General features: G+C 50.6%; 2 protein-coding genes across 4 annotated transcripts; both read right to left on the minus strand.

Moving 5' to 3' along the window:
- Nucleotides 1–375: 375 nt before the first annotated feature.
- HDHD3 (haloacid dehalogenase like hydrolase domain containing 3) lies at nt 376–4660 on the minus strand. 2 transcript variants are annotated; one of them, XM_012768878.3, is made up of 3 exons: nt 4226–4660; nt 3918–4069; nt 376–3126 (listed from the first exon to the last, which is right to left on the minus strand). In XM_012768878.3, the coding sequence occupies exon 3, from the start codon at nt 2949–2951 to the stop codon at nt 2196–2198; it is 756 nt and encodes a 251-aa protein (XP_012624332.1). In that variant the 5' UTR covers nt 2952–3126; nt 3918–4069; nt 4226–4660; the 3' UTR covers nt 376–2195. The 2 variants fall into 2 exon arrangements, with proteins under 2 accessions (XP_012624332.1, XP_012624335.1); XM_012768881.3 differs by lacking the exon at nt 3918–4069.
- A 9315-nt stretch (nt 4661–13975) lies between these two features.
- ALAD (aminolevulinate dehydratase) lies at nt 13976–24397 on the minus strand. Of its 2 annotated transcripts, none has more exons than XM_012768875.3 (12): nt 24289–24397; nt 18277–18465; nt 17321–17371; nt 16766–16862; nt 16273–16408; nt 16068–16151; nt 15879–15967; nt 15543–15598; nt 15369–15456; nt 15205–15291; nt 14744–14873; nt 13976–14133 (listed from the first exon to the last, which is right to left on the minus strand). In XM_012768875.3, the coding sequence occupies exons 2-12, from the start codon at nt 18387–18389 to the stop codon at nt 14072–14074; spliced, it is 993 nt and encodes a 330-aa protein (XP_012624329.1). In that variant the 5' UTR covers nt 18390–18465; nt 24289–24397; the 3' UTR covers nt 13976–14071. The 2 variants fall into 2 exon arrangements, with proteins under 2 accessions (XP_012624329.1, XP_012624331.1); XM_012768877.3 differs by lacking the exon at nt 24289–24397 and adding an exon at nt 20419–20600.
- Between the last annotated feature and the right edge of the window lie 295 nt (nt 24398–24692).

Raw genomic sequence — 24692 nt, forward strand, 5'->3', positions numbered from 1 at the left:
AAAGAAATAAGCTGGACAACTAAAAATAAATAGAAAAAATTAGCCGAGCATGGTGGCACATACCTGTAGTCCCGGCTGCTAGGGAGGCTGAGGCAGAAGGATCGCCTGAGCCCAGGAGTTTGAGGTTGCTGTGAGCTAGGCTGATGCCATGGCACTCTAGCCCAGGCAACATATGAAACACTGTCTCAAAAAAAAAAAAAAAGGAGTGACAGCTCAGCGTAGCAGAAAAAACCTGGAGACATTACTGGGACCAAAGGCACCCTTCATGTTTTTTTCCTCTGTGAATAGTGGTCTTCTAACTTTCATACAGGAACTCTTCTAAAGCAATCTTACCTACAACTCCAGGCTCCTGTGTCCAAAGAGGATGACAGCCACTGAGCAGTTAGAAAATCAGTTTAATCATTGGAGGTCACAAAGTAAGACTGGTTGGGGTCAGTGGGTAATGAGTGAAACAGTCCAAGAGTAAGGGACGGCAACCAATCATCCCCAGCCCTTTGTGGCCATGCAGGAATGTGGACCCAGAATGGTCAGGGGTAGAGCTCTCTAGAGAAAAGCCAAAAAATCCTGATTTTTATGTGAAGTCTGTTGATTTTTATGTTTGGTCAATAATCTACTTGCAACACTAGGCAGATCAAATTTAGTCCACAGACCTCCTACTGGTGACTTTTTGGTTGAGGTGATCTCTGAGGCCCTTGCAGCTCTGAGACCACAGCTCGTGACCTGTGTCCTCACCACCTGACACTCAGGAACTACTGTCGAGTTGCCTGGCCTTAGTGTCAGTCCCAACCGACAGATCCAGAAGGGGTCTTCTATGAGGTCCCCATGCCAAGCCCTATCCCAAACCCATCAACCCAACTCCCCACAGCAACCTTGAGTCCCCAGCTCAAGGGCCTACTGCAGGAATGTTCTCCCCATCTCTCTCCCCACCTAAATGTCACCCCCAATGCCAACCTTTAATTCAGGGTCTACTCTGGAGAACACACACTAGTTCCAGGCTGTAGGCCCGGACTGCTCACCCTTCCTCCCTACTTCCAATGCCTCACTCACTTCCCAGGATCCCTGCTGCGCTGTCCCACATAACATGGATTCCTGTTTTCTTGCAACCTAGTGGTCAAGCTGGGAAGCTTGAGTCTGATGTGCCTAAATTGGAATCCTGGCTCCCTCACATGCTAGCTGTCACCTCAGGCAGGCTACTTAACCTCTGAATCCGTTTTCTCTTTGATGAAGTGAGGGACACCAGCTATGCCCATTAGGTAGCTTTAGGGTTATATATGCAAAGAATTTAGTGCCAAGTGTGGTGGCACTAAATGCCTGTAATCCTAGCACTTTGGGAGGCTGAAGTGGAAGGATTATTTGAGGCCAGGAGTTTGAGACCAACCAGACTAACATGCTGAGACCCCATCTCTACAAATAATAGAAAAAATCAGCAAGGTATGGTGGCGTGCACCTGTATTCCCAGCTACTCAGGAGGCTGAGGTAGGAGGATTGCTTGAGCCTAGGAGTTTGAGGTTGCAGTGAGCTATGATGCCACCACTGCACTCTAGCCTGGGCAACACAGCCAGACCCTGTCTCAAAAGGAAAATGAAAACAAAAAACAAACTTGGCAAGCATAAATCAACAGTGTTTCTTCTCATGACTGTAATTATGCTGTTCCTTGTCTAAACTCTCCTGTTTAGGCTAGTTTAATGGACAGTGTCCTTATAGCACAACTTGGCACTGATTTTCAAACTAAGGTCCGACCTCAGGCTTCCAGGGGGAAGGCATCTCAGAGGCTGAATGAGAGGACTTAGGACCTTTGCTTCAACTCTAGCAGTTTCTTGGGGGTTTATGGTTTTTCCATTTTGCATAATGGGGTTTCAGATCTCCCATGATAAAAGGGCCCTGCTGCTAAAACAGTTCGAAGGTGCTTTGTTTTGAAGCTAGTTGCGCCCTCGGTTAGTCTTGCTGGATGTGAAGGGTCTCATGATGGGAAAGGGACATAGGGTGAATGGAAATGAGTGAACTCAGAGACCATGAGTGGGTTAGTGGGACAAGGCTGAAAAGCCAGCACTCATTGCTTTATCGTGAACAGGTTACGGAGGCTGCAAGGAGACGGGCAAAGTCCAGAGCTGCAGAGAAAGAAGAGGCCCCCTGTCTCCAGTGTTTGTTTAGGGTTTTCTCCATGGCCTAGACCCCAGCCACTTCCCTCTCCATACTCAAAGCCCTGGCATTGAGCCCTCTAGGCAGTCGAGGGCAGGCAGAAGATGGGACAGAGAGGGGAGGATGTGTTCTTTAGGTACAGAATCCCTGACTGTGGGGTCCAGAGGCTCTGGGCCAACCACGAGGAAGCTGTGCATGCCTACAGCCCGAGCCCCCTGGTAATCACAGCGGTAACTGTCCCCAATATGGGCTGCCACTGCTGGTTCCACATTAGCAAGCCGCAAGGCTTCATGGAAAATGCGGGAGTCTGGCTTGGGCCAGCCAGTATGCTCCGAGGTCAACACAAAGTCAAAGTGTTCCCGCAGGCCAACACCCACCAGGATGTCCTCTAGCCGTCGGTCAAAGTTGGAGACCACTGCCAGCTTCAGGCCCCGTGTGCGGCACCCCCGCAGGGTGTTCTCGGCCCCCTCCAACACCTGCCAGGTGCAGGGTCTGCTGAAGTCCTCATACAGCTGGTTAGCAATGGGGGCTATAGCCTGGGCATCCCGGACACCTGCCAGGTGGAAGGTCTGTAGGACGACATCCAGCCACCACCTGCGGGAGGTGAGGCCATGGCTCAGGCCATAGTTGGGGAAGCTGTGGCTCTGAGCCTTGTACACCTGCCCAAAGGCTTGTCCCAGGGCTGTGGCTTCCACCTCCAGCCCGTGGGCCCGGGCCTTGGTGGCATACTCCTCCCCCACAGGGCGGCGGAGCCTGAGCAGTGTGTCCTTCACGTCCCACGTCAGCAGTCGTATCTGCAGCTGGCGTGCCATGGAGGAGGCCAAGTCCACCCCAGTGCTACCTCAGGTCCCACGGTCGGTCCACAGGAAAACTGAACCGGACAAGACCACCCCTCCACAACCTAACAGTCTTCTCTTTCCAGGCCTTGTCGGTCAGATTTGCCGGCTGACATGAGGCACTTGGGAAACTTCTTCACAGCACAAGATCCTGGAATGAAAAACAGCAAGTGAGATGGAAGCTCAGGCCCTGACATCAGACAGACTGGGTTTGAATTCTGGTGCTGCCAACTGTGCAACCCTAGGAGAGTCACAGGCATTGAAGAATAGGGGATACAAAGATTAGACAAAGAACTTCACAAATAATTAAGCATAATGAAGTCAATATATACCATAAGGATAAATCCAGGGACCCAATCTAGTCTTTGTTGTTGGGAATTTTATAAGCAAGTGAAGTTTCAGTGGAGATCTGAAGAATGAATATGCAAGAAGCAGAAGTAGTTAAGTGCTCCGGGCTGTGGCAATATCAAGTGCAAAGGCCCTGAGGCAGGGCAAGGAGTTTGGTGCTTTGGGTAGCAGGGGCCAGCTCAGGCAGGGCCTTGTAGGTCAAGGAAAGGAAACAATTATGATGATTGCCATTACTATTATTAGCATTGTCAAAGACAGAAAAGCATTTGCAGCCTATCTGACCAACATCCTGACTGCTGAGGGAAGTCTGGGGAAAACTGAGCCAGAGAGAGGCAGATACTTGCCTAAAGTCACAGCTAGAGTGAGCCCCACGGCCAGGACTAGAACCCAAACTTCCAGACTCCCCTGCATCATGCTTAGATATATTTGGATTTTTTTTTTAAATCTGATTTTGGTGAACTTGTAGAGCACAAAAGAAAAGACAAGACAGAGGAACCTGTTCCTTCCTGTCCTGACCCAATCTGAGCACCAACTTTTCATCTTTACCAGCGGTAACACCTGCCCGGGAAGAGAACGGATGGAAAGATTACTGACCCGTTGCACAGGATACAAATTCCTCAGCCTGTTGTCCAGAGGCTGGACGCAGCTTCTTCCCCAGACAGAGCTGACTGCAGACAGCGCACGGCTGTCCACGTGGAACCCGAGGAGCCAGAGGGGCCAGAGTTCAGCGTGCAGCCAGGCTGGTGCTGGGGGAGGGACGTGGCTGGTGACCATGGGGACAAGCCTCAAGAGGAAGTTTGTCAAGGAAATGAATTTAAGTCAGTCTGGAACTTAGACCCATCCAAAGATCCTCTCATTTTGCAGGTGGGTAGATGGAGGCCCAGCGAAGGGCAGGAACTTACCCAAAATCACACCGGGAGTCACGGGCACAACTAAGACTAGAACAAAGGGCTGTGGCTCCCGACCCGCGCGTTTTCCACTTCTGGGAGCCCAGGCTGGGGCTCTGGGCTGCAGGCCCGAATCGCTCGCCCTTCCTCCCCACCTCCGGGTCTCGGCTCCGTAGAGGCCAAATCCAGGAGCCCGGAGTTCACGCAAAAGCTGCACAGCTGTCACGTGCAGTGTGGCCTGGGGAGGGAAGGTCCTAGGGTTCTAGGCCGGGCCCGGGGCCGGACCCTGGGTCCCTTCTCAGCTCCAGCGCGCTCCCAGGCTCGGCGCCCGTCCCCGGGGCCTGGGACCCACCAGCCTCGCAGCCGCAGCCCCCGCCGGTCCGGCTCGGGCAGAGGCCCGCGCACGCTCGGGGCTGGCTCGGCGGGGCTCGCGCTGCCGCCGCTCCTCCTCCTCCTCCCGCCCCGTCCCCGCCCCCTCGCCGTCCCTCTCCCGCCGCCGTCACCCGGTGCGCCTCTCCGGGCCCCTCTGTCACCCGCCTCCCAGCGCTCTTCCGCCCCCTAGTCCCTTCCGTTACCCCGCACCCTCTCCGCCCCTCCGTGCCCTCCCCGCACCCTCTCTGTTCTCCGCCCCGCCCCCCCTGCTCGCCCCTCTTCCCATCCCCCACCTTGCACCCCTCCGCCTCGCACGGCTCGGGACACCCCAGGGAGGTACCCCTGCTGACTTGGGAGTAAGAGGATTTGGGACCCGGGCTGGCTTGCTCGGTGCTGTGTGGACACGGCCAAGGCGCTGCCCCTCTCTGGTCTTAGGGTCCCCAGTGGGTCCTAGGAGGGCATTGCTTCTTCAGTTGGAGACTTGTCTACCCCCAGACGATTTGCTGACGGTAGAGCCTTCTGCAATAACCTAGTTTTTTGTATTCTTTTAAAGAAAAATAAAAGGACGTTTAATTTAATTTAATTTTATTTTTGCAAAAGTAATGCACGCTTATCTAAAAAAAATCTTTAAAAATGCAAACGTGTACAAAGTGAAAAGTGAAAGGCCTCTCCCCCAACCTCATTCACCGCATCCGTCTGCTCTGTGTCTGACACCGTCCTTCGCGGAGGAGTCAGTGGGAAACAAGATAGTTCCTGCCTTTGTGGGACGCGGGAGGGGCAGACAACAAGGTGAGGAACCGGTGAGGGCGAAGGCGCTGGAGCTCCAGCTGCTTACTGAGCAAGGCAGTGGCCTCCTGGCGGGGTGGGGGGAGAAGGGCTTCCCCACCCCATCTCACTCCTCCACCCCTGCCTGGGGTTGCTGAAGTGACAGTTTTGGTAATGCTATAGGACATTTTGCTAGGAGCACACACACATGTACATAATTCTTTCTTTCTTCCTCCTCCTCCCTACCCCTCTTTTTAAAAACATGACAAAAACTTCCTCCTGTGTTCCAAGGCTGTTCACTTCAGAGCCACCTTACCCTGGACTCCGGCCTGGGAGGAAACAAAGTGCAGAGTCACAGACCTTGGGCCTGCCAGGAAGAACCTGACTCCAGGGACGCCTGCAAAACTGGTTTTGTGTCACAAGCATGATTCCCAGAAGCGGGGGTGGGAAGGACCCCTGGGAGGCCAGAGGTCCATTTGCATTTCACAGAATCTGAGAATGTCTTAGATTGTTGACTTTTCCGGGACACCTAAAACCTAATCCCTTAGGTTCTGGTCCCAGATCTGCCATCTGACCCTCTGTGCGTGCTCCGTTCAATTCTTTTCCTCTCTGGGCTTCAGTCTCCCAATATGCAAAATGGGGGGATTAGACAAAACAACTTCCAACTGAAGTCCAGGCTAGCTTTTAAGTTAATTTCCAAGATAAATAATAACTTTGCCCATCAAACCTTGGTTTCTTTATATGTAAATAGGGCATAACAATGTCTATATCATGACCAAATGAGATCCCAGGGAAAAGCTCCTTGAGAAGTAAAAGATGATTCTTTTACTAAGAAAATTGAGAATCCAAGAGGTTAAGGGTTTTGTGCAAGGTCACATCATATTTCAACCCAGGGCCACTGCATTGCACAACTCCAGGAAGAGGGCATTTCATTGTCATCTATGTGAATGTGCTCCCTGGAGGTGTGGCCCTGATTTAGCTCTGTCCTCAGGGTTCTGCTTTTTAATTTTCTCTGGATAACTTTTTCTGCAGAGAAAAAGGTGCCTTGCTTGTCATAGGAAAGCCAATGACAGGTCCCCGATATGCTGGAACAAGCTTCTTTTTGATTTGTCAGTTCAAAAATAGATACACTTAATGGCTATATTTTCCTCCCTAAGTTCAATGACAGAAATCTGCCGGTTTCATCTCTTGGCTTATCCTGTGTGGACTTGAGCCTGGTGATTGCTGCCGGAGACCACCTTCCATATTACTATATTGGATGCTGGCTTAAGGTATTTCTCTTTGGGAAACCAAGTTTCTTACATGAGGGCTTTTTCCTAGAGATTCTCACACTGAAAGCACTAAGTAAACCCAGGCAGGGCCCACTGGACACATGTCTCTTTACTATTAAATTTTCTTTTACTTATTTTTTCAAACTTTTTATTCAAATATACCCTACACAGAGCAGTGCAAAGAAGTATACATGCCCTTGAATTTTCAAAGTGAACAAACCCATGTAACCAGCACCCAGACCAAGAAAAAGAACAATTTCCAGAACCCGATAGCCAGTCTATTCTAGTTGCTTACCTGCACAAGGAGTCACTATACTCCCTTCTAATTGCATAGTTTTTCTTGTTTTTGAAGTGTATATGAATAGAATAATACAGCATGCACTCTTTTGGGACTTGCTTCTTTTGCTCAAAATTTTATTTGATTCACCCATGTTGCTATGTGTAGCTGTAGTTTGTTCATTCTCATAGCTATAATATTCCATTATATGAATGGACCACATTTTACTACTGATAAACATTTGAGTTATCTCATTTTATTACACATATTACAAAATGTTGCTATGAACATTCTTGAACATGTCTCTTGATGAACATACATATATATTTCTTTTGGGTAAATGCCTAGATGTAGAATCACAAGGTAATAAGGTACATGTATGTGTGTTCAGCTTTAGAAAACAGGGCCAGTTTTCTGAAGGGGTTGTACCAATAATATCCAAGAGTTCCAGTTGCTCCACATTTTTAACAATCAGCATTGTCTGTCTTTTTACTCTTAGGCATTCTGATGAATGTATTTTGTGGTATCTCATTGTAGTTTTAATTTGAATTTCTCCACTGGCTAATGGAGAAATTTATACATGTATTGGCCAAGTTCTTATTTAATTTATACAACCACACAAGAATATATTCTTGTTATATATAACACATGAATAAAGATAGTATATGAATATATAATATATGTATGAATAACATATATGAAGCTAAGTTCCCTCTAAAACCAATCTCTTTCCCAGTTTTGAGCACTGGGCTTGGAGTTAGGAGACTGAATTCTAGCCTTGGTCTACCACTGGTTTGCTGTGTGATTTTGGACAAGTCACCTCTCTGGGTCTGTCTCCCCATTTATAAAATGAGAGTATTTAACTAGATGGTCTCTAAGGACCTCTTTACTTTGATATTCTGACCACTGTTTCTGTGATTCCAAAAACCTCCACATGGGGGAGATGGCTATTTGCCCCCAATGTCCAATCCCTGTCTTCCTTAGTAATTGAACTCCTGAGTTTTAGTTGAGTGGATGGCTGCCCCTCTAGACTGTTTCCCAGCTTCTCTTACAACTAGGTGTGGCCGTGTGACTAAGTTCAGACACGGGTGTGTGGAGAGAAATGATGTGTGCCACTTTGGGGTCATGCCCTCCTCTTGCCCTCTTCTCTTTCTGCCAGCTGACAAAAGGACCTGGTGGGAACTGGACCCACCATCTTTGATCACAAGATGGAAGCCAGGATAGATTGAGGACGACAGAACAAGGCAAGAGGTGGGACCTCACAATATGTACCTGACATGCCAGTCGTGGACTGCTTAGAGAGGAGTAAATTTCCATCTTAAGCTATTGTTATTTTGACTTTTGCTATATCCACTGAACCTAAATTGAGACTAATATAGACAGTGAATAGAGAATGACTTTAGATTAGGCATTGGGTCAGTTTTCCTGGAGGAAGTGACACTTAAGCTGAGATCTTAACAACAGAAAGGAGACAGCCACACAGATTTAGGGGAGACACCTTCCAGGCAGAGGGGACCACTGGCACAAAAGCTCTGAGACCTCAGCAGCCCTCTGCTTTTTTTTTTTTTTTTTTTTTGAGACAGAGTCTCACTTTGTTACCCAGGCTAGAGTGAGTGCTGTGGCGTCAGCCTAGCTCACAGCAACCTCAAACTCCTGGGCTCAAGCGATTCCGCTGCCTCAGCCTCCCAAGTAGCTGGGACTACAGGCATGCACCACCATGCCCGGCTTTTTCTATATATATTAGTTGGCCAATTAATTTCTTTCTGTTTATAGTAGAGACGGGGTCTCGCTCTTGCTCAGGCTGGTTTCGAACTCCTGACCTTGAGCAATCCGTCCGCCTGGGCCTCCCAGAGAGCTAGGATTACAGGCTTGAGCCACCTCGCCCGGCCAGCCCTCTGCTTTTAATGAAACAGACTTGGTGGATCACAGTGCCCCATCTCCCATGCCACTGTTTACAGTGATTGAGTCAAGAGGTGGGCTGTGTGACCTGTGCAGGGCCAATCAGAGACCCCCAGAGACTGACAGGACAGAATCTTTCCCAGGGATTACATATTTTTTTATTGTTTATTTTTATTTTTGTTTTTTTTGAGACAGAGTCTCACTTTGTTGCCTGGGCTAGAGTGAGTGCGGTGGCATCAGCCTAGCTCACATCAACCTCAAACTCCTGAACTCAAGTAATCTTCCTGCCTCAGCCTCTCGAGTAGCTGGGACTACAGGCATGCGCCACTATGCCCGGATAATTTTTTCTGTATATTAGTTGGCCAATTAATTTCTTTCTATTTATAGTAGAGACGGGGTCTCACTCTTGCTCAGGCTGGTTTCGACATCCTGACCTTGAGCAATCCGCCCGCCTCAGTCTCCCAAACAGCTGGGACTACAGGCATGCACCACCATGCCCAGCTAACTTTTTCTATATATTTTTAGTTGTCTAGCTAATTTCTTTCTATTTTTAGTAGAGACGGGGTCTTGCTCTTGCTCAGGCTGGTCTCAAACTCCTGACCTCGAGCGATCCTCCCGCCTCGGCCTCCCAGAGTGTTAGGATTACAGGCGTGAGCCACCGCGCCCGGCTTCCCAGGGATTATAAATCTTAAGGACTATTTAAGCCTAGAGCAATTGGTGATGGTGTTATTGCCAAGTGGCAAAAGCCCTTCTGAGAATACAGCCAAGCTGTGACAAACATAGCTGAGAGCTAGCAAGGGACAGAGTCCTCCAGGAGAGCATTTGAACCTTGATCCAACCACACCTGTCCTTATCACAATCCAGTTATGAAAACCTATCATTTCCTTTTTTGCTATTGAATTGGGTTTCTGTCACTAGCGGCAAAGGGCACCCAGAACGGTACAGTGTGGTTTGCTGCAAGTCGGGGCCCTAATATGTGGAACTGGCAGAGTCCATGTGAGGCACGGAGCAGGTGAGGACTCCCCCCCTTGCCTGGTTGGGAAATTGACACTCTTTGCTCTCAGCCAGTAAAGAGGCTGGCTACAATGCCTGCTGTTTTTTGGAGCCACAACCACTGAGGTACTAGTTTAGGGATCTTAGGTAAAACTAAGTGAGAATAGTGGAATGTGCTGTCTACTTGTTGTGGCCTTTAGTAAGGTCCTATGAGAAAGGGACAAGCTACATTCCTGGCCGGCACACCTGAGAGGGAAACAAGAGAGTTAAGTCTCACTAATAGAGAACATTCATGCTCACTAACTGGCAGTGATGCCTGGAAGTCTCATGATACTATCACAGGCCTTGCCAGATTGTGAAAGCTGAGTTCTCTGTCCAGAGATAAAATTACCAGCAAGGGAAAGTCACATAGCAGGAGACTGGGACCACAGCAGAGCCAGATCCCACAGGACCACCCTAATGTTTCTTGCTGAGTGCTGCTGCCAGGCCATCATTGCTTCTGTAGACAAAACATTGTAAGCTGGCACCCTAGGTGACAAGTCCTGACTCCAGAGGGCAACACTCACATAGACCATGATGCCTGAAGGCAACTGGCCCCTTGGTTTTCCCTCATTCCTGGAGCTAGTTAGATGGTCCCCAACTTTGACGACTCGACTCCTGACTTTTTGACTTTGTGGTGGTGCAAGTGATAAGCATTCAGTAGAAACCATACTTTGAATTTCGATCCAAAATTCTTTATAACTTTATTATAGGACAGGCTTTGTGTTAGATGGTTTTGACAAATTGTAGGCTAATGTAAGTGTTTCTAGCATGTTTAAGGTAGGCTAGGCTAAGCTCTGGTGTTTGGTAGGTTAGGTGTATTAAATGCATTTTTGACTTACATTTTCAACCTATGAGGGACTTATTGGGATATATCCCCACCGCGTAAGTTGAGGGACATCTGTCTAACATTTTTGTACCACTGGTACAAAAGCTCTGAGACCTTGGCAGCCTTCTGTTTAATGAAGCAGACTTGGTCAATCACAGTGCCCCATCTCCCATGCCACTGTTTACAGTGATTGAGTCAAGAGGTGGGCCATGTGACCAGTGCAGGGCCAATGAGAGACCTCCGGAGACTTGCTGTGTGACAGGACAGAAAGAATCTTTCCCTGGGATTATACATCTTAAGGACCATTTAAGCCTAAAGTAATTAGTAATGGTGTTGTTGCCAAGTGGCAAAACCATAATTTTGCTACTGATTATTGGGAGGTGGTATGGCACGGTGGTTAAGGGCAGAGGCCTTGCAGTTGGACTATATGGTATGGGATCAAATCCCAGCCCTGCCGTTTTCTGTGTGGCTGAAGTTCTAACTCAGTTCTGCCACAGACTTGCTGAGTGGCTTCAGGTGAGTCACATAAGGTCTCTAGATATAGCTTCCTCATTGCAAAACACCCCAAGCTAAATTTAATATTCTTCCTCCACCTTGACCCTGCTTCTGTTCCTCTATCCAGGCTTCCCTACCTCAGTAAATGGTCTAGAAGGTCAAACCAAGTTCATCCTTCACATCTAAACCTACCCTAAATCCATCCTCTCTTCATCCCCAGTCACCAATCCAGTCCAGGGCTTCTCATCTGTACATTACTACTGTACCTTCAAAATGCTTTTATAAAATGCAAATTAGATTGAGTCATCTCCCTGCTTAAAGTTCTTTAAATGGCTTGGAATAAAGTCTGCAAAGGCTGAGCTTGCCTTTGAGCCCTGCGTGGTTTGGCCCTGGTCTTTCTTTTTCCACTCAGTTCAAGCCACCTCTTCTTCCATCCTTCCTGATGCTGGACAGGCTAGCCTTGCATTCTTCCAGCTCCTTCTAGCCCCAGGGCCTTTGTACAACTGTTCCTTCTCCCTAGAATGGTCTTCCCTAATTATGTTTTAGCTTAGTTTGGCTGCTTATCCTTCAGGTCTAGGCTCAAATGTCAGTCCCTCAGGGAAGCATCTTCTGACCCTTCAAAGGTTAGATCCTGGCAACCTCCTTCACAGCACCTGCCACCCCTATCCTTGGGATCCATCTGCCTTCTGGATCCCAGGTAGACTTGTCCTCATTCTGCTCATCGTTTACCATGTGTTCACTGAGGGGTCTGGACACACGGGGTTGTTTGCAGCCTTCTCTTTGTACCTAAAAGACAGTGTGTCCCGTCTCTCTGTGCTTAGAACAGAGCCAGGCTCTACATTTGCTTGGCAATGAGTCTGGGATGATCTTGAAGAACCTTTCCTTCCACACTAATCATTTTAGCCAGAAATGAGCTCAGGGGCCAGGAGACAGGAGACCCATAAGCTAAGACAGCTGAAGTTTGGTCTGGTCTACCCTTGGCCCATCAACGGCTTGTCTTTAGGCCCCTAGGTAGAAGATCCAAACTCAGGCTTCCTGGAAGGTGAATCTTGGGACTCTTCAAGCCCTAATTTTGGCTGGCTACCTTCTAGAAGGCTGAGACCAGGTCTTAATTTTTCTTTTTAGACCTGCCCCAGCCTCCTGCTGGGATCAGGTCTTAAGGTGAGTCAGCTACAGCTCTGGAGAAGACTCTCAGGACGAGTCAGAGAGAACTGGTCTGACCACAGCTTATAATTCTACATTTTAAAATGGATTGTATTGCTTTAAGGTCCAAATTGAACTAGCTTTGGCCCTCGAGTGGGGATTCCCTGCCACTCTGCAGACGGGCAGGTGGATTTGCAAACCAGTCCCTCCTTAGCTGGGCCTTAACTTTCACTAGGGGGAAACATTATGCTATGTCAGTCTCAGAAAAAGCTGTTTGAGCTAGAAACCCACAAAAGCATCCTTGATTCCAGTTCCCCAACCCACCACCTCCCCTGGATTTGAAGCATTGCAGTGTCTGCTAAGTCTGTCTCCAAAACGTATCCTGAATACATCCACTTCTTCCCATCTCCACTGCCACTACCCTGGTCTTGCTCTGTCACCTAGGCTGGAGTGCAGTGGCACAATGGTAGCTCACTGTAGCTTGGAGTTCCTGGGCTCAAGTCATCCTCCTGCCTTGGCCTCTTAAGCAGCTGGGACTACAGACACATGCCACCATGTGTGACTACCTCAGTGTCTTCCTCTCTTGCTGCTTCATTTCTCCCATAGCAGCTGAATATGGGAACTTGGACCACACGTAACTCAAAATCCTTCTGTTGGCTTCCCATCAGATGTAGAATAAAATCCAAGCTTCTCACAAGGCACGGGATCTGGCCTTGGCCTACCCTTCGAACCTCCAGCCCTGTCACCCACCCTTCTCTTCCTTCCCCTGCCAAGCTTCTCCCACTACAGGCTCTTTGCACATGTCATATGGCTCTTGCCGCCCTCTGCTTTTTATAAGGATCTTTCCTTGTCCCTCACAGGTCTCAACTTCAGGGAGGGCTTCCCTACCACCCTCTCCAGAGAGGCTGCTGCCATTATTCTGTCTCAGACCCTCTCTTTCCTTCAAAGCACTGTGACAATTTGTAACTACTTTATTTGTCTGTCTTATCTATCTCCCCCATTCTCTATTCTCTGTATAAACTCCAAGAAGAGACAAACTGAGGTCTGTCCTGCTGTATCCCCAGTACCCAACACCGTGCCTGGGCACAGAGTAGAGAAATCTCTCTTGAGTAAAAATGTTTTTGGATGTGGCATTCCAGCTGTCAGGAGCTCCCTCTTTGCTTCTGGATTTGATCCTCAGGCAGTGTTTCTGCTCGTTAATGAGTAATTCTCCTCTGGGTTAATGGCTCAGAGTAGAACAGGCGATCTCAGGCAGCCTGACAACCATGGGCCGGTGTGGGAAATGCCTTCCGGTGGAATCGCAGCAAACTTCAACTCTAACCCGAAAACATGGATCTAGGCCTCAGTGCCAGCACCCAGCTCTGCTGCCAAAGGCTTTCCAAAGCTTCTTAGGATGCAAGATCCAACTGCACTCCTCTTCCCCTCGTGCTCCACGCCCCTCTCCCGGCCAGGCCCCACCAAGCTGCGCCTGGGACTCCAGGTTGCTTTCAAGCTGAAGCCACACCGGAGGAAAGAGCTGGGGGTGGCAAGGGGAAGCCCCGGGCCGACCCCGGGGTTGGGTGGGGAAGCCTGGGAGAGCCCGTGAGGATGTGGCTGCCAGTGCTAAGAGTTAGCATGCTGGCAGAAACCACCCAGGGCTGCTGGGTCCCCGCCAGCGTGAGAGCAGGAAGAGGGCACGAGGGCACAGTTCTAAAAGCAGCGTTTACTTTGGTTTTCACTTCTCGGAGGCCCTGGGAACTTTTTAAAGCTCTAGTCCTTGGGTGTTTGCACTCTCTGCATCACTTCTCCTTCAGCCACTGCAGCAGCTGAGGTGTGTAGTAGGTGATGACGATGTCGGCACCTGTGTTGGGAGAGAAGCAGGAAGCAGGGGAGAGGGGTGGGCGTCAGCTCTGAGCACACACTCTGGGAGAGGAGGGCCAGGCGGGAAAGAAGGCTACCACGGTGAGCCACAGACTGCAGGTGGCACGGCAAGAGATGGAGCCTGGCTTTGGGCAGCTCTAGACCCTGGGTAAGTCTTTTTCTGGGCCTCAGTTTTTCAAAGTATAAGATGCACAGTGGGGGAAGTAGGTAAGCTGCAAGCCCATGCTGATGCGCTACACTACCAACACCAGCTCCTGCTCATGGAGAGAACAGCATATGCCAATTATCCATATTACCTTACTGAATCCTCAGGACAACCACGCACCCGCATCTTATCCACTAGCTTACAGACAAGGACACTGAGGTTCTAGAACCACGTCCATATTCTTACAGCCAAAAAGTAAGAGAGGGCCCTGCTTGCTTCACTGTTTCACGTTCTATCCTGTAGCTCCACATCCCTTCCTCACCATGCATCTGTTCAGATCATTAGCATTTCCAGGCACACGTCCCAAGACTTCACTTCCCTATCTGGGCAAAGTACCGACCATCCCTGTGGCACACGTCAAACAACCCCACCGCTGCCCGCTTACCTGCTCTGCGGAAGGCAGTCATGGCCTCCAGGACAGCAGCCTTGAGATCAAATGCCCCGGCCCGGGCCCCGTGCCACAGCATGGCAAACTCTCCAGAGACGTGGTATACAGCGAGAGGGAGCTCAGGGTGCTACAGAGAAGCAGTGATGAGCAGATAGGTTCAAGTGCAGGGTGGATGTGCCTCTGGGAGTGTCCCATCCTCCCTGCCCAATCTGTGACCATCTTAAGCCCCATGCCCAGAGTCACTGCTGCTGGTAGCCCAGCCCATTCTTAAACGGTTAAACCAGAGCTGTTTAAAGGCTCCTGTGAGCCCTGGCTCAGAAGGCCATGGCGGTTCCTGGGTAGAGACGGGGAGGAGAGGATTCCTATTCAAGGGCAGACTGCTTTCAACTTTAGGATTCTAGCATCTGTGGACAAATTCTCTCATCCCTGAGCCACCTTTGCCTCCGATCTGTGCTCACCTTGGCCTTCACCTCCCGTACGATGTCCAGGTAGGGCATTCCCGGCTTCACCATGAGCATGTCAGCTCCTTCCCGCACATCCCGGTCCTAATGGATGAGGGTGTAGTGTGGGCAGTGCCTGGAGTAGGGTGCGAAGGGGTGGGGGCTTAAGCCTGGTCACTCACCACCGCTCGGAGGGCCAGGCCTCGTGCCCCTGGGGGCAGCTGGTAGCAACGGCGGTCTCCAAAGGCTGGGCTTGACTGAGCCGCATCCCTGAGAAGCAGAGTGATCAGGGAGGGCTCCAGCTTTGGGCTAATGAGCCAGGGATTCAACAGCAGACCCCTGCCCATCCCACTCACCGGAAAGGTCCATAGAAACAGGAAGCAAATTTGGCACTATAGCTCATCACCGATACCTGTGGGAGACCATGGGGTCTGGGCTTAGCTGGCCCTTTCCAGACACCCTGGTGTGGTGTGGCAGGGAGGGAAAGGACCTAGGCTGGGAAGCAGAATGCCTGGGTCTTAGTCCTGTTGGAGCTCTGGGCTTGATTTCCCATCTGAGGTGCAGAGGCGAAGCCAGACCCCAAAGGCCTCCTCCAGCACTGTCCTCAGCTCTGTGATTCTTGGCAGATGTGGGGGCAGGGCTGGTCCAGACTCCTCACCTCCCCAAACCCCTCGCTGCACTCCCGACTGTACCCTGTTGCCAAGTCCGTGTGCCATCAGGGCCTCCTTGATGGCTCCCACGCGTCCATCCATCATGTCCGACGGGGCTACCACCTGACATCCTGAGGGGCCGAGGGTGGCCTTCAGCACTCTGAGACTCTCCTACCCACTCTGCCACCTCCCATGCCCACAGGTGCCCATCCCTGCTGGTGGCTCTCTCACCTGCCTTGGCATAGGCCACGGCCACCTCTGCCAGCCGCTGGCAGCTCTCCTTGGCCAGGAATGCTCCATTTTCACTCAGGAGCCCTGCAGGACAGATGGCTGGGTTTTGGGGAGCACCTTGGGCCCTGGCCTGTCCACACCCTGGGGAGAACTGAGCAGTAGGCGTGTGAGTGGTGGCAAGGCTACTGGGAGGGAGGAGGCTCACCGCAGTGACCATGGGAGGTGTAGGGGCACAGGCAGACGTCACATGCCACCAGGAGGCTGGGGAAGGTCTTCCTCAACAGTCGGACCGCCTCAATAGTTGGGGATTCCTCGGAGTCAGCTGCAGAGCCCCGCTCATCCTAGGGGCCAGGGAAGGACAAAGCAGTGTGTCTGTTACATGAAGCCTTGGGAAGGCAGGATGGCCTGCCACAGCACAGCTCCGGCCCTCTCCTGTTATCGCCATCACAGCTCCTGATGAGGAAGCACAGAGGACTGTCTCCATTTGCAAGGGGACAGGAGAGGCTCAGAGAGGGGACCTGATTTATTCAGTCAGGGTGTTGCAGCCCCTCCTAGCCTCCTGACCCACATGGGTTATAAGGCATGGAACATGTCCATTCACCTGTGGTCCTGGGGCCAGCACAAGGCCGGAATGAGGATGTGGTCAGTGTGGAACCTCAGCCCACCCTTGCCCACCCTCCTTTCCTCCGATTCTTCACCTTGGGGACCTTGCTGGGGACGCCAAAGACCAGGACGCAGCACAGGCCCTCTTCCACCAGGGGACTCAGCATCTCTTCTAGCCGGTTCACACCATACCTGGGTGGGAGTGGGGCGGAGGGGCTAAAGGGAGGCAGGTCCCAGGCAACGGTCCCCCTGACCCCTCAGCACTGTGCCTCTATTAAAAGCCAAGCTGCACACAGCACCAGGAGGGCACAAGCCCCACAGTACAGGGGAGGACAGGAATGCACGTAGCAAACAGGTGGGAAAGCCAAGGCACTAAATGGCCGAGCTGTGGAATTCAGCTGTGAAGGCTCCTCCAAGATTCTCTTATTGACCTCCCATCTGAAGGCCCGCCCCCTTCTGCGCCAGCCTCTGCTGTGGGGCCTCTGGTGATGGGCAGCTCATTAGTTTGTGAAGCTGCCTCTTCTACTATGGAAGGGCTTTGACCCCGAGGAAACCCTTTTCTCTACTGCGCTGAGGTTTGCGGATCTTCTGCCTCCTGGCACCTCCACCTGTGAAATCTTTCCCCCCACCATCCCCTCCTTGTCTCCTACCTGGCCACTCCTGGGAGGCTGGCGATTGGCTGTACATCATCAGGAACATCCCTGCAAGAGTGGGGGGTGGGCTATGGATTGGTGGCTGTAGGAAGGGGCGGTAGTGAGGGGTGACTGGGAGGCATGGCTGGGAAGCTGGGAAGGAATGTGGGAGTGATGATGGGAGGGGGATGGGATCCACTGTCTGGCTCCCCTGCCTGGCCAAGCCCAGGGCCTGAAATAATAATAGGAACAACAAGAATAACAGTGACAACAAGAGCAACTGTACTCAAAGAATAGTAATCATAGGAAGGAATAAAGTGGTTAAGAACTTGGACTTGGAAGCCAGAACATCCTTGTCTCCTATCCTAGCCACTTACTGCCTGGGTGACCTTGGCCAAGGTGTATCATCTCTTTGGGCCTCAGGTTGTTCATCTGTATCCTGGGCGGATTAATTAATTCAACAAATATTTATTGAGCACTTACTATGTGCCAGGCACTGTTCTAGGCTCTGATGATACAACAGTGAAGAAAAACCAACAAAAATCTCTACCCTCATGGAGTTGACATTCTAGGGGATAATATCTATTCCTTTGTTCAATGCTGTCAGGTTTGAATGCAATAATGAACGCAGACGCTTAGCAAAGTATCTGGTACACAGGAAGTAGTCAATAAATGTCTGTTGTTGCTATTATTAATAATCATGACTGCCACCTCTTACATGTACCTAGCACTTTACAATCTACAGAGCACCTTCTCAGTTTCTGTCTTATTCTTCTTATTTGCCAAATGGGGTGACTGAATTATTTTCAAGGTTTGTCTTGCTCCTAAGACTGCTGTCCTTAATCAGCAGGCCATTTCCAATACCTTGAGTTCCAGGCTGACCGCCCACTTTGTCACCCTTAGCAATTCTGATGCCCACTCCAGTCACTACCCCCCAAGCAGATCAGAGGCCTGGCCCATTCCTGGGGACTCACGTGACAAAGATGGGGTAGATGAGGTTGGAGGCGTCGAGGGTGGCGGCGGCTGTCTGCCAGGTCCGAAGCAGAGGGTGGAAGTAGCCACTGTGCAGGACAGACTGGGGCTGCATGGTGTGGGCCGGTGCAGGCACGGGGCAGTCAGCTGGCTGGATTCAAGGGCTCCTGGACGTCTGCTGTGTGCTCAGTCTTGGAGGGGGTGGGGGGCAGGTGGAATGGGAGGCATGTGAGACATGGTCCCTGTCCTCAGGAAATGGTCAGATCTGGAAGACAGCTCTTCCACATTCTTGCCTCCCCTCTCTCTAGCCCAGTGCTACTCATTGTGTGGTTCACCAATCCCTGCTGGTCTACACCAAGCTAAGCAGAGAAACAAAAGTAAGCCTCTGGAAGCTTTCACAGCAATCTGAATCTAATGAGAGAAAACCTGGGCTTGTATTTTATATGACTGCTATTTATCTATCTAGAGACAGGGTCTCACTATTTTGCCCAGGCTAGTCTCAAACTCTTGGTCTCAAATGATCCTCCCACCTTGGCCTCTCAGGGTGCTGGGATTATAGGCATGAGCAACTACACTTGGCCAACTGCTTAAAAAAAAAAAGAATTTCCTAGTTAATTTATTTTTATTACATTTTATCAAAGAATCAATGGATTGGAAATAAGAAAAGAACTCATTCTTCCCTATGCATAATTTGAGAAGCATCAATCCAGCCAACATCGAAACTTTATTCCATGAAAAATGTTGAGGTTCATGGCAGAAATTTTAGAAAAGTACAGATAAACAAAAAGAGAACAATCTCCTGTAATTCTACCAAAGCCCTGTGAATGCTTTGGTACATGGACTTCTTGTTAGGCATAACACATACTAAGAGGGCAAAATAGTACTATGTATGTCAGACAGACAGACACACACTCTATAGAGTGGCCACTGAAGCTGTCTTTTCCAGCCCAAGGAAGAGCTGCAGGAATGCAGCTCCACAAGCACAAGCTACACTTTCTTGCTTTGTTCACCTTGCTCCCTTTACCTGGAGGGCTTATGCTCTCTCTGCAACCTCCTCCTACCCAAATCTAGAGTTCTCCTCCCCTCTCCCACTGAGGCTTTCTTCTTGCCCAGACTGCAATCTCTCTTATGTAAGTTGTTTGTGGGCCTGTCTCCTCTGGCGCCAGTAGCCAGAGCTTCTGCAGGGCAGGGTCCAGAGCCAGTTCATTTTTGCCTCCCCATAGCACTCTGCCACACACTGACTCTGGCACATGAGAAATATTTAACTACATGAAGTACAGGACAGTATGCCCTGAATGCCAAATACGCAATACAAGAGAGAAGGAAGCTGGGACATTTGTTAACATTTGTTTCTTGAGCACCTACTGGGTGCCAGGCCATACTGGACACCTTCACAGGTGAATTCTATGGAGTTCCACGACAGTTGTGGGAAGCAGGGCAGACTGAGTGTATTTTGGAGAGGAAGAGCCTGACCAGAAAGGCACCATGGTTCTAATGTGAGTCAGGAGGTCAGAATAGGTTTGCTGGAAGACAGGGGCTGGAGCTTGGTTTTGCAGGATGTGTGGGTTCAGCCTGGCAGAGGGAAGGAGGACAATGATCCCTCAGGAAGAGAAGAAAGGGACAAAGGCGAGGAAGGAGGATGGCTAGGACTGTTCTGAGGACCTGAGGAGGAGGCAATCAAGGCACAGGGGTACAGAGGGGAAGGGAGGAAAGAGGGCCAGACAGAGGCCAAGGGAAGATTTCTGAACAGGGGGTAGGGGAGTGGGCTGGTAGAAACCTGGCTTTAGGAGGATCAATTTTGCAGGCTGAGCGGAACAGACAGCAAGCAGAGCGAGGGGGTCAGGGGGCGGAGAAGGAAGGGCCATCTTAAGGCGGCCAAGAAGCAGTCTCTTAGGGCAGATGAGCCTGCCTGACCCAGAGGGCAGCAGAGATGGGGACAAGGCAGGAAGAGGGTGGCGGGGAGCCAGGCTTGGAGAGCAAAGGGAGAGCTCTGTCTTAGACACTTTCTTTTGGAGGTGCCTGGGGGAACACCCCATAGCCAAGCAGGAAAAAAAGAGACACAGAAAATGGGGGCTGGCAGGCCCTAGTGCAACTGCTCCTTGTATGAATGGGACCTCACAGTCCAGAGAGGGGCAGGGACTTACCCAAGGCCACACAGCGAGTAAGAAGGTAAAACAGCAGGACAAGAACCCTGCTGTGTCAGCTTCCAGGTGGCAGATCCTCTGACATGCTGGTGCTGCCTTTCTCCGGTCTCTTAGGCCCCTTTGGCCCACACCCCCAACCAGCTCAGGGACCCATTTTATCTGGTCTTCCTCCTTGGCAGGGTTGGAGTTATCAGGACCCACATAGGGACCTGCCCTACCACCACACCCTGGGTGGCCCAGCCTCATCTCTTAACACAGGGGCAGGCCAGGCCTCCCCAAAGATGTCTCAACCCCCAAATGAGCAATCATTCAGCAGATCTGAGGCCCTGACGGCCCATTTTGTTTAAGATTTTGCTCTCATGTCTGCCAGGAGTTAACCCAGCTCAGAGAGGTTAAGTCAGCTGCCCAAGACTGCACAGCCAGTGACTGAGCCAGAATTTGAATTTGTTCTAGACTCCCAATGCAGGGTTTGACATGCCATACATATCAAATGATCATATAATGATAAACCCATAATAATGATAAACACTTGATTCAGTGGGAGTCTCTCAGCCCATACTGTCTCTGCTTTGGTCGCTGGAGTGATGGAAGAAACAACAGAAAAACATACTGAGTGTATTAGTTACATGCTGGGCACCAGACTAAGTACTTTATATTATCTCATTTAATTGCAAGAACTGTCTTAACTTGTAGTGATAAGGAAATGAAGGCTCTGAGAGGTTAAGTGACTTTGCTCAGTGTCATTCTGGAGTCAAGCCAGATTTTGAAACCGGGTCTACATATCTCTGATTTACTTTCAGAGAACTACCTCTGTAGCAGGTCTCTGGCTTCTAGAATCCAAAACTGCATTCCACTGAGGCCAGGGAACAACTGCCTTCTGCTTATCAGAGGCAAAGCAGCAGGGCTGCCCTAGGGGCCTGGCTGGACAAATTTCACCCCAGGAGTCTGGGAGAGGCAGGAAGCGAAAGAGAAGTGGGGGAGCAGTTCCACTTTGATCTATTTTTGAATATTAGAGTTCAGAGAGATATTTGAGAAATGGGTGTCAGTGCTAAAAAATTAAAACGTTGAAAATCACTGATCCTGTTTAGTCCCTTACATGTTAATGTGGAAAATGAGTGTACAGAGGCAGCAGGACTTGTCTGAGATCACAGGGAAGGCAGTGCAGACCTAGAAACTGATTCTGCAGCTCCTGGCTTTTAGCCCAGTGCTCTGCTACCTACACCACACAGAGTCATTCCACTACAACAGGTGCTTAATAAGTATCTGTGGGGTGGGAAAACAGCCCCTGAGTTGCGTATCTGTTTGGCAGAGCCAAATCCATGCTGGGGTTTTGTTTTGCAAAAAGTCCCTCGAAGTTTGGGGGACTGTCATATAGCAGGCCCTTCTCTCAAATCAAGGGAGCTTACAAACCACAGCTTAAATCCTGTGACACCAAACTGAAGACAGAAATAAGCTGCCAGGTCAACCCATGTGAGGGCTGTGAACTAAAATAAAATTTTAAGGCTCACCCCCTCCTCCAAGGGCTGACTGAATAGACCCCCTCATGGCCAAAGGAATATCCTAAAACTGTCTGCCAGGAGGAGGGAGGTCAGAAATGCCTCATCATGCCCCTCTCCCTTCTTGGATACATCCTTTGTAACCCATTAACAGGCCTAAGGGTATGCAAGACAAACCTGCAGGTCCTCAATTTATACAACAAATCTATGTCTGGTGGCTTGTCTCTGGTAAACAGCTCCTTGTGTTAAAACTTTCCAAGCCTTTAGACAAAACTTTAACCAATTACAAGCCAAAGAATCTTTAAACCCACCTATAACCTGTAAGCCCCCCCACCCCTTTGAGATGTCCTACCTTTTTGGGCCAAGTCAATGTATGCCTCCCATCTATTGATTTATGACTTTACCTGTAACCCCTGTCTCCCTGAAATGTGTAAAACTAAACTGTAGCCCAGCCACAGCGAGTCCACTTGCTCAAGGCCTCTTGGGAGTGGCTCTGGGTCATGGTCCTCAAATTTGGCTCAGAATAATCTCTTTAAAATTATTTTACAGAGTTTGGCTTTTTTTCCCCTGTTGACAGGGCAGATTAGCTTTGCTAGAAGGCATTATTGAGTGGTACAAAAGGGATCGAGATTTCTTTTTGCATGGGTCAAACAGTCCCAGATCTGGTCTGTGCTCTGCTGTGTAACTCTGGGCAAGGTCACTGGCCTTTTTGTAATCTATAAACTGGGCATATTATGAAACTTGCAAGGCTGCAGAGGTCACAGATAGTGATGAGGTACGTGTCTGGCACCAACTAGCCATACAGTAAACATGTAGCTAATTTTATTATTATTAGGAATAGGGCTGAGCTGGAATGAGATCTCCTGGCACCACACTGTGCCTTCTGCACCACACCCAAAGGAAGCATGTGTACACAAACTCTTGTGGGCCATGGGGTCTCCCAAGATTTCTGAGGTGAGGTCCCTGCCTTCTAGCAGCTTATGCAGTGAAGGAGAAATAAAATAATCACCACACAGAGTAGAGGGGTGCACCAGGTGCTGTGACAGCGACCTGTATCTCTGGGAGTCAATGATGGCTTCATGGAAGAGGGGACAGTTTAGATTAACTGTGAAAGTATCTCCTTTGGAAGGCAACATCCCCAACCTGGGAATCACATAAGTTGGCACCTGAGAGCTGCCACCAGGAGGGATGGAGACAAAGCTGCAGGGCACAAGTCCCCCCATGTTGTGCTACACTGAGGATTCCAGAGGCTGTGGTCTTGGCAAAGAGCGCTGGGAGCTTCTGCCAGGTCTGGCAGGCTCTGTCACTGGCTGGGGAGGAGGCAGTCTGGAGAGCCAGCGAGGTAGAAAGTGGCCAGGACTGAGAAATCCAAAGCCCCACAAGGGCTTAGATGGTAGCTGTCAAGCAGTTCTGAAAAGGGACCAAGTGTTCAGTCAACCTGCATTTCCTGATTATCTGCTCTGGGCCTGCTGTAGTGCCAGATGCAGGGATTAAAGAGAAGAATGAGACCCCAGCCTGTCCTACCGCTTTGAAGAGCCTAATTCTCCTTTTGGTGTAGCCATTTGGAGTTAAAAGGACAAACTGCCATTTCCGGACTCCTAGAATATCTTGGCTAAGAGGCTTCTTAAAGCTTGCTGATTATATCACTGAAACAGGGCTCAAAAAGGGCAGACACTGGCCTGGGATCACTTAGCAGGTCAGTGGCAGATCTGGGGGTTAGCATCTCGGTTTCCAGCAGCCCAGTCCTCAATGCCCACCATGACCCCTTGATACTTTAACGGCAGATTTCAAATCTGCTTACCAGCAGCGTTGGGCTTGTGGAGAGCTTTAGGTGAAGAGGGTGGGTGAGGGAAGAGGTTAGACCTGTGACTCTGGACCTGGCTGCTGTTGGTAGCAGGATGGTTAAGTGTGTGGGCTTTGGAGTCTGAAAGACGTGGATACAAATCCGGGTTCTGTCACTCCTAGTCGTGTGACCTTAGTTTCTTCATCTGGTAAATGGGGACTTGAACTGACCTCAATGGGCTGTTGTAGGAACTGAATGAGCCCATGCATGCAATGCCTAGCACAAAGCGACTGTTATTGTTTCCACCTCCTTCCCCCGGGCACCTCGGGCTCTGCACTGATGGAGACTGCCCCGGCGGTCTCCGAGGGTGTGAACCCCATAAAGGAGGCTCGGAGTCCGTACCCGGGAGGACTCGGACTGAAGCAAGACTAGCCCAAACAGGGGCTCCACAAGGACTGCGTTACGCAGCACCGCCAGCGCTACAGGCGCACAGCACAATCTGGGGCCGTGGGACTCTCGGTGCCATCGCCCCCGCCTCGCCCTGGAGCCGTCCTCAAGCCTGCCATCTGCCCGCGTCCGGTGCACGCTCACCTGCCTCCCTACGGACTCCGAGCCGCTCCCGCCACCGCAGTCTCCCGCTCTAGTCTCCCGGGGCCCACGTGAGGGCTAGGAGGCTCACCCGGAAGCAGCTCCTCCCGCGCCCCGCCCACTCCAGTATAGGCCACGCCCCACGGGCACTCTCCGAGGGGGCTGGTCCGCTCCGGCCCCGGCCCCGCCCACATACGTCGGGCTCCAGGCCGGGCCAGTCGGGTGTGCGGAGCGGCTGGAGGGCCCGCCTCTCTTGGGGCCGGGGAAGGCCGTAGGGAGCCCACGTGGGGGCGCGGGAGCCCACCCCTGAGGCTGTCACAGCCTTGGGTTCACTTCACAGTCCTCCTCTTCCCAGCCTAAGGCAAACTTGGCGGCGGTGGGTGGTTTGGTGAAAGAATAATTGGATG

The sequence above is a fragment of the Microcebus murinus genome, chromosome 12 (assembly GCF_040939455.1).
Source record: "Microcebus murinus isolate Inina chromosome 12, M.murinus_Inina_mat1.0, whole genome shotgun sequence".
NCBI classification, from domain to species: domain Eukaryota; kingdom Metazoa; phylum Chordata; class Mammalia; order Primates; family Cheirogaleidae; genus Microcebus; species Microcebus murinus.

What these genes read in the sequence shown, in the direction of transcription:
- HDHD3 (XM_012768881.3), bottom strand. Translation starts at nt 2,951, where the DNA reads ATGGCACGCCAGCTGCAGATACGACTGCTGACGTGGGACGTGAAGGAC.
- ALAD (XM_012768875.3), bottom strand. Translation starts at nt 18,389, where the DNA reads ATGCAGCCCCAGTCTGTCCTGCACAGTGGCTACTTCCACCCTCTGCTT. An exon ending in ATCTACCCCATCTTTGTCAC is followed by an intron (nt 17,372 to 18,276) that starts GTGAGTCCCCAG and finishes CCACTCTTGCAG; the next exon opens with GGATGTTCCTGATGATGTAC. An exon ending in TGTTTCTATGGACCTTTCCG is followed by an intron (nt 15,457 to 15,542) that starts GTGAGTGGGATG and finishes TCTGCTTCTCAG; the next exon opens with GGATGCGGCTCAGTCAAGCC.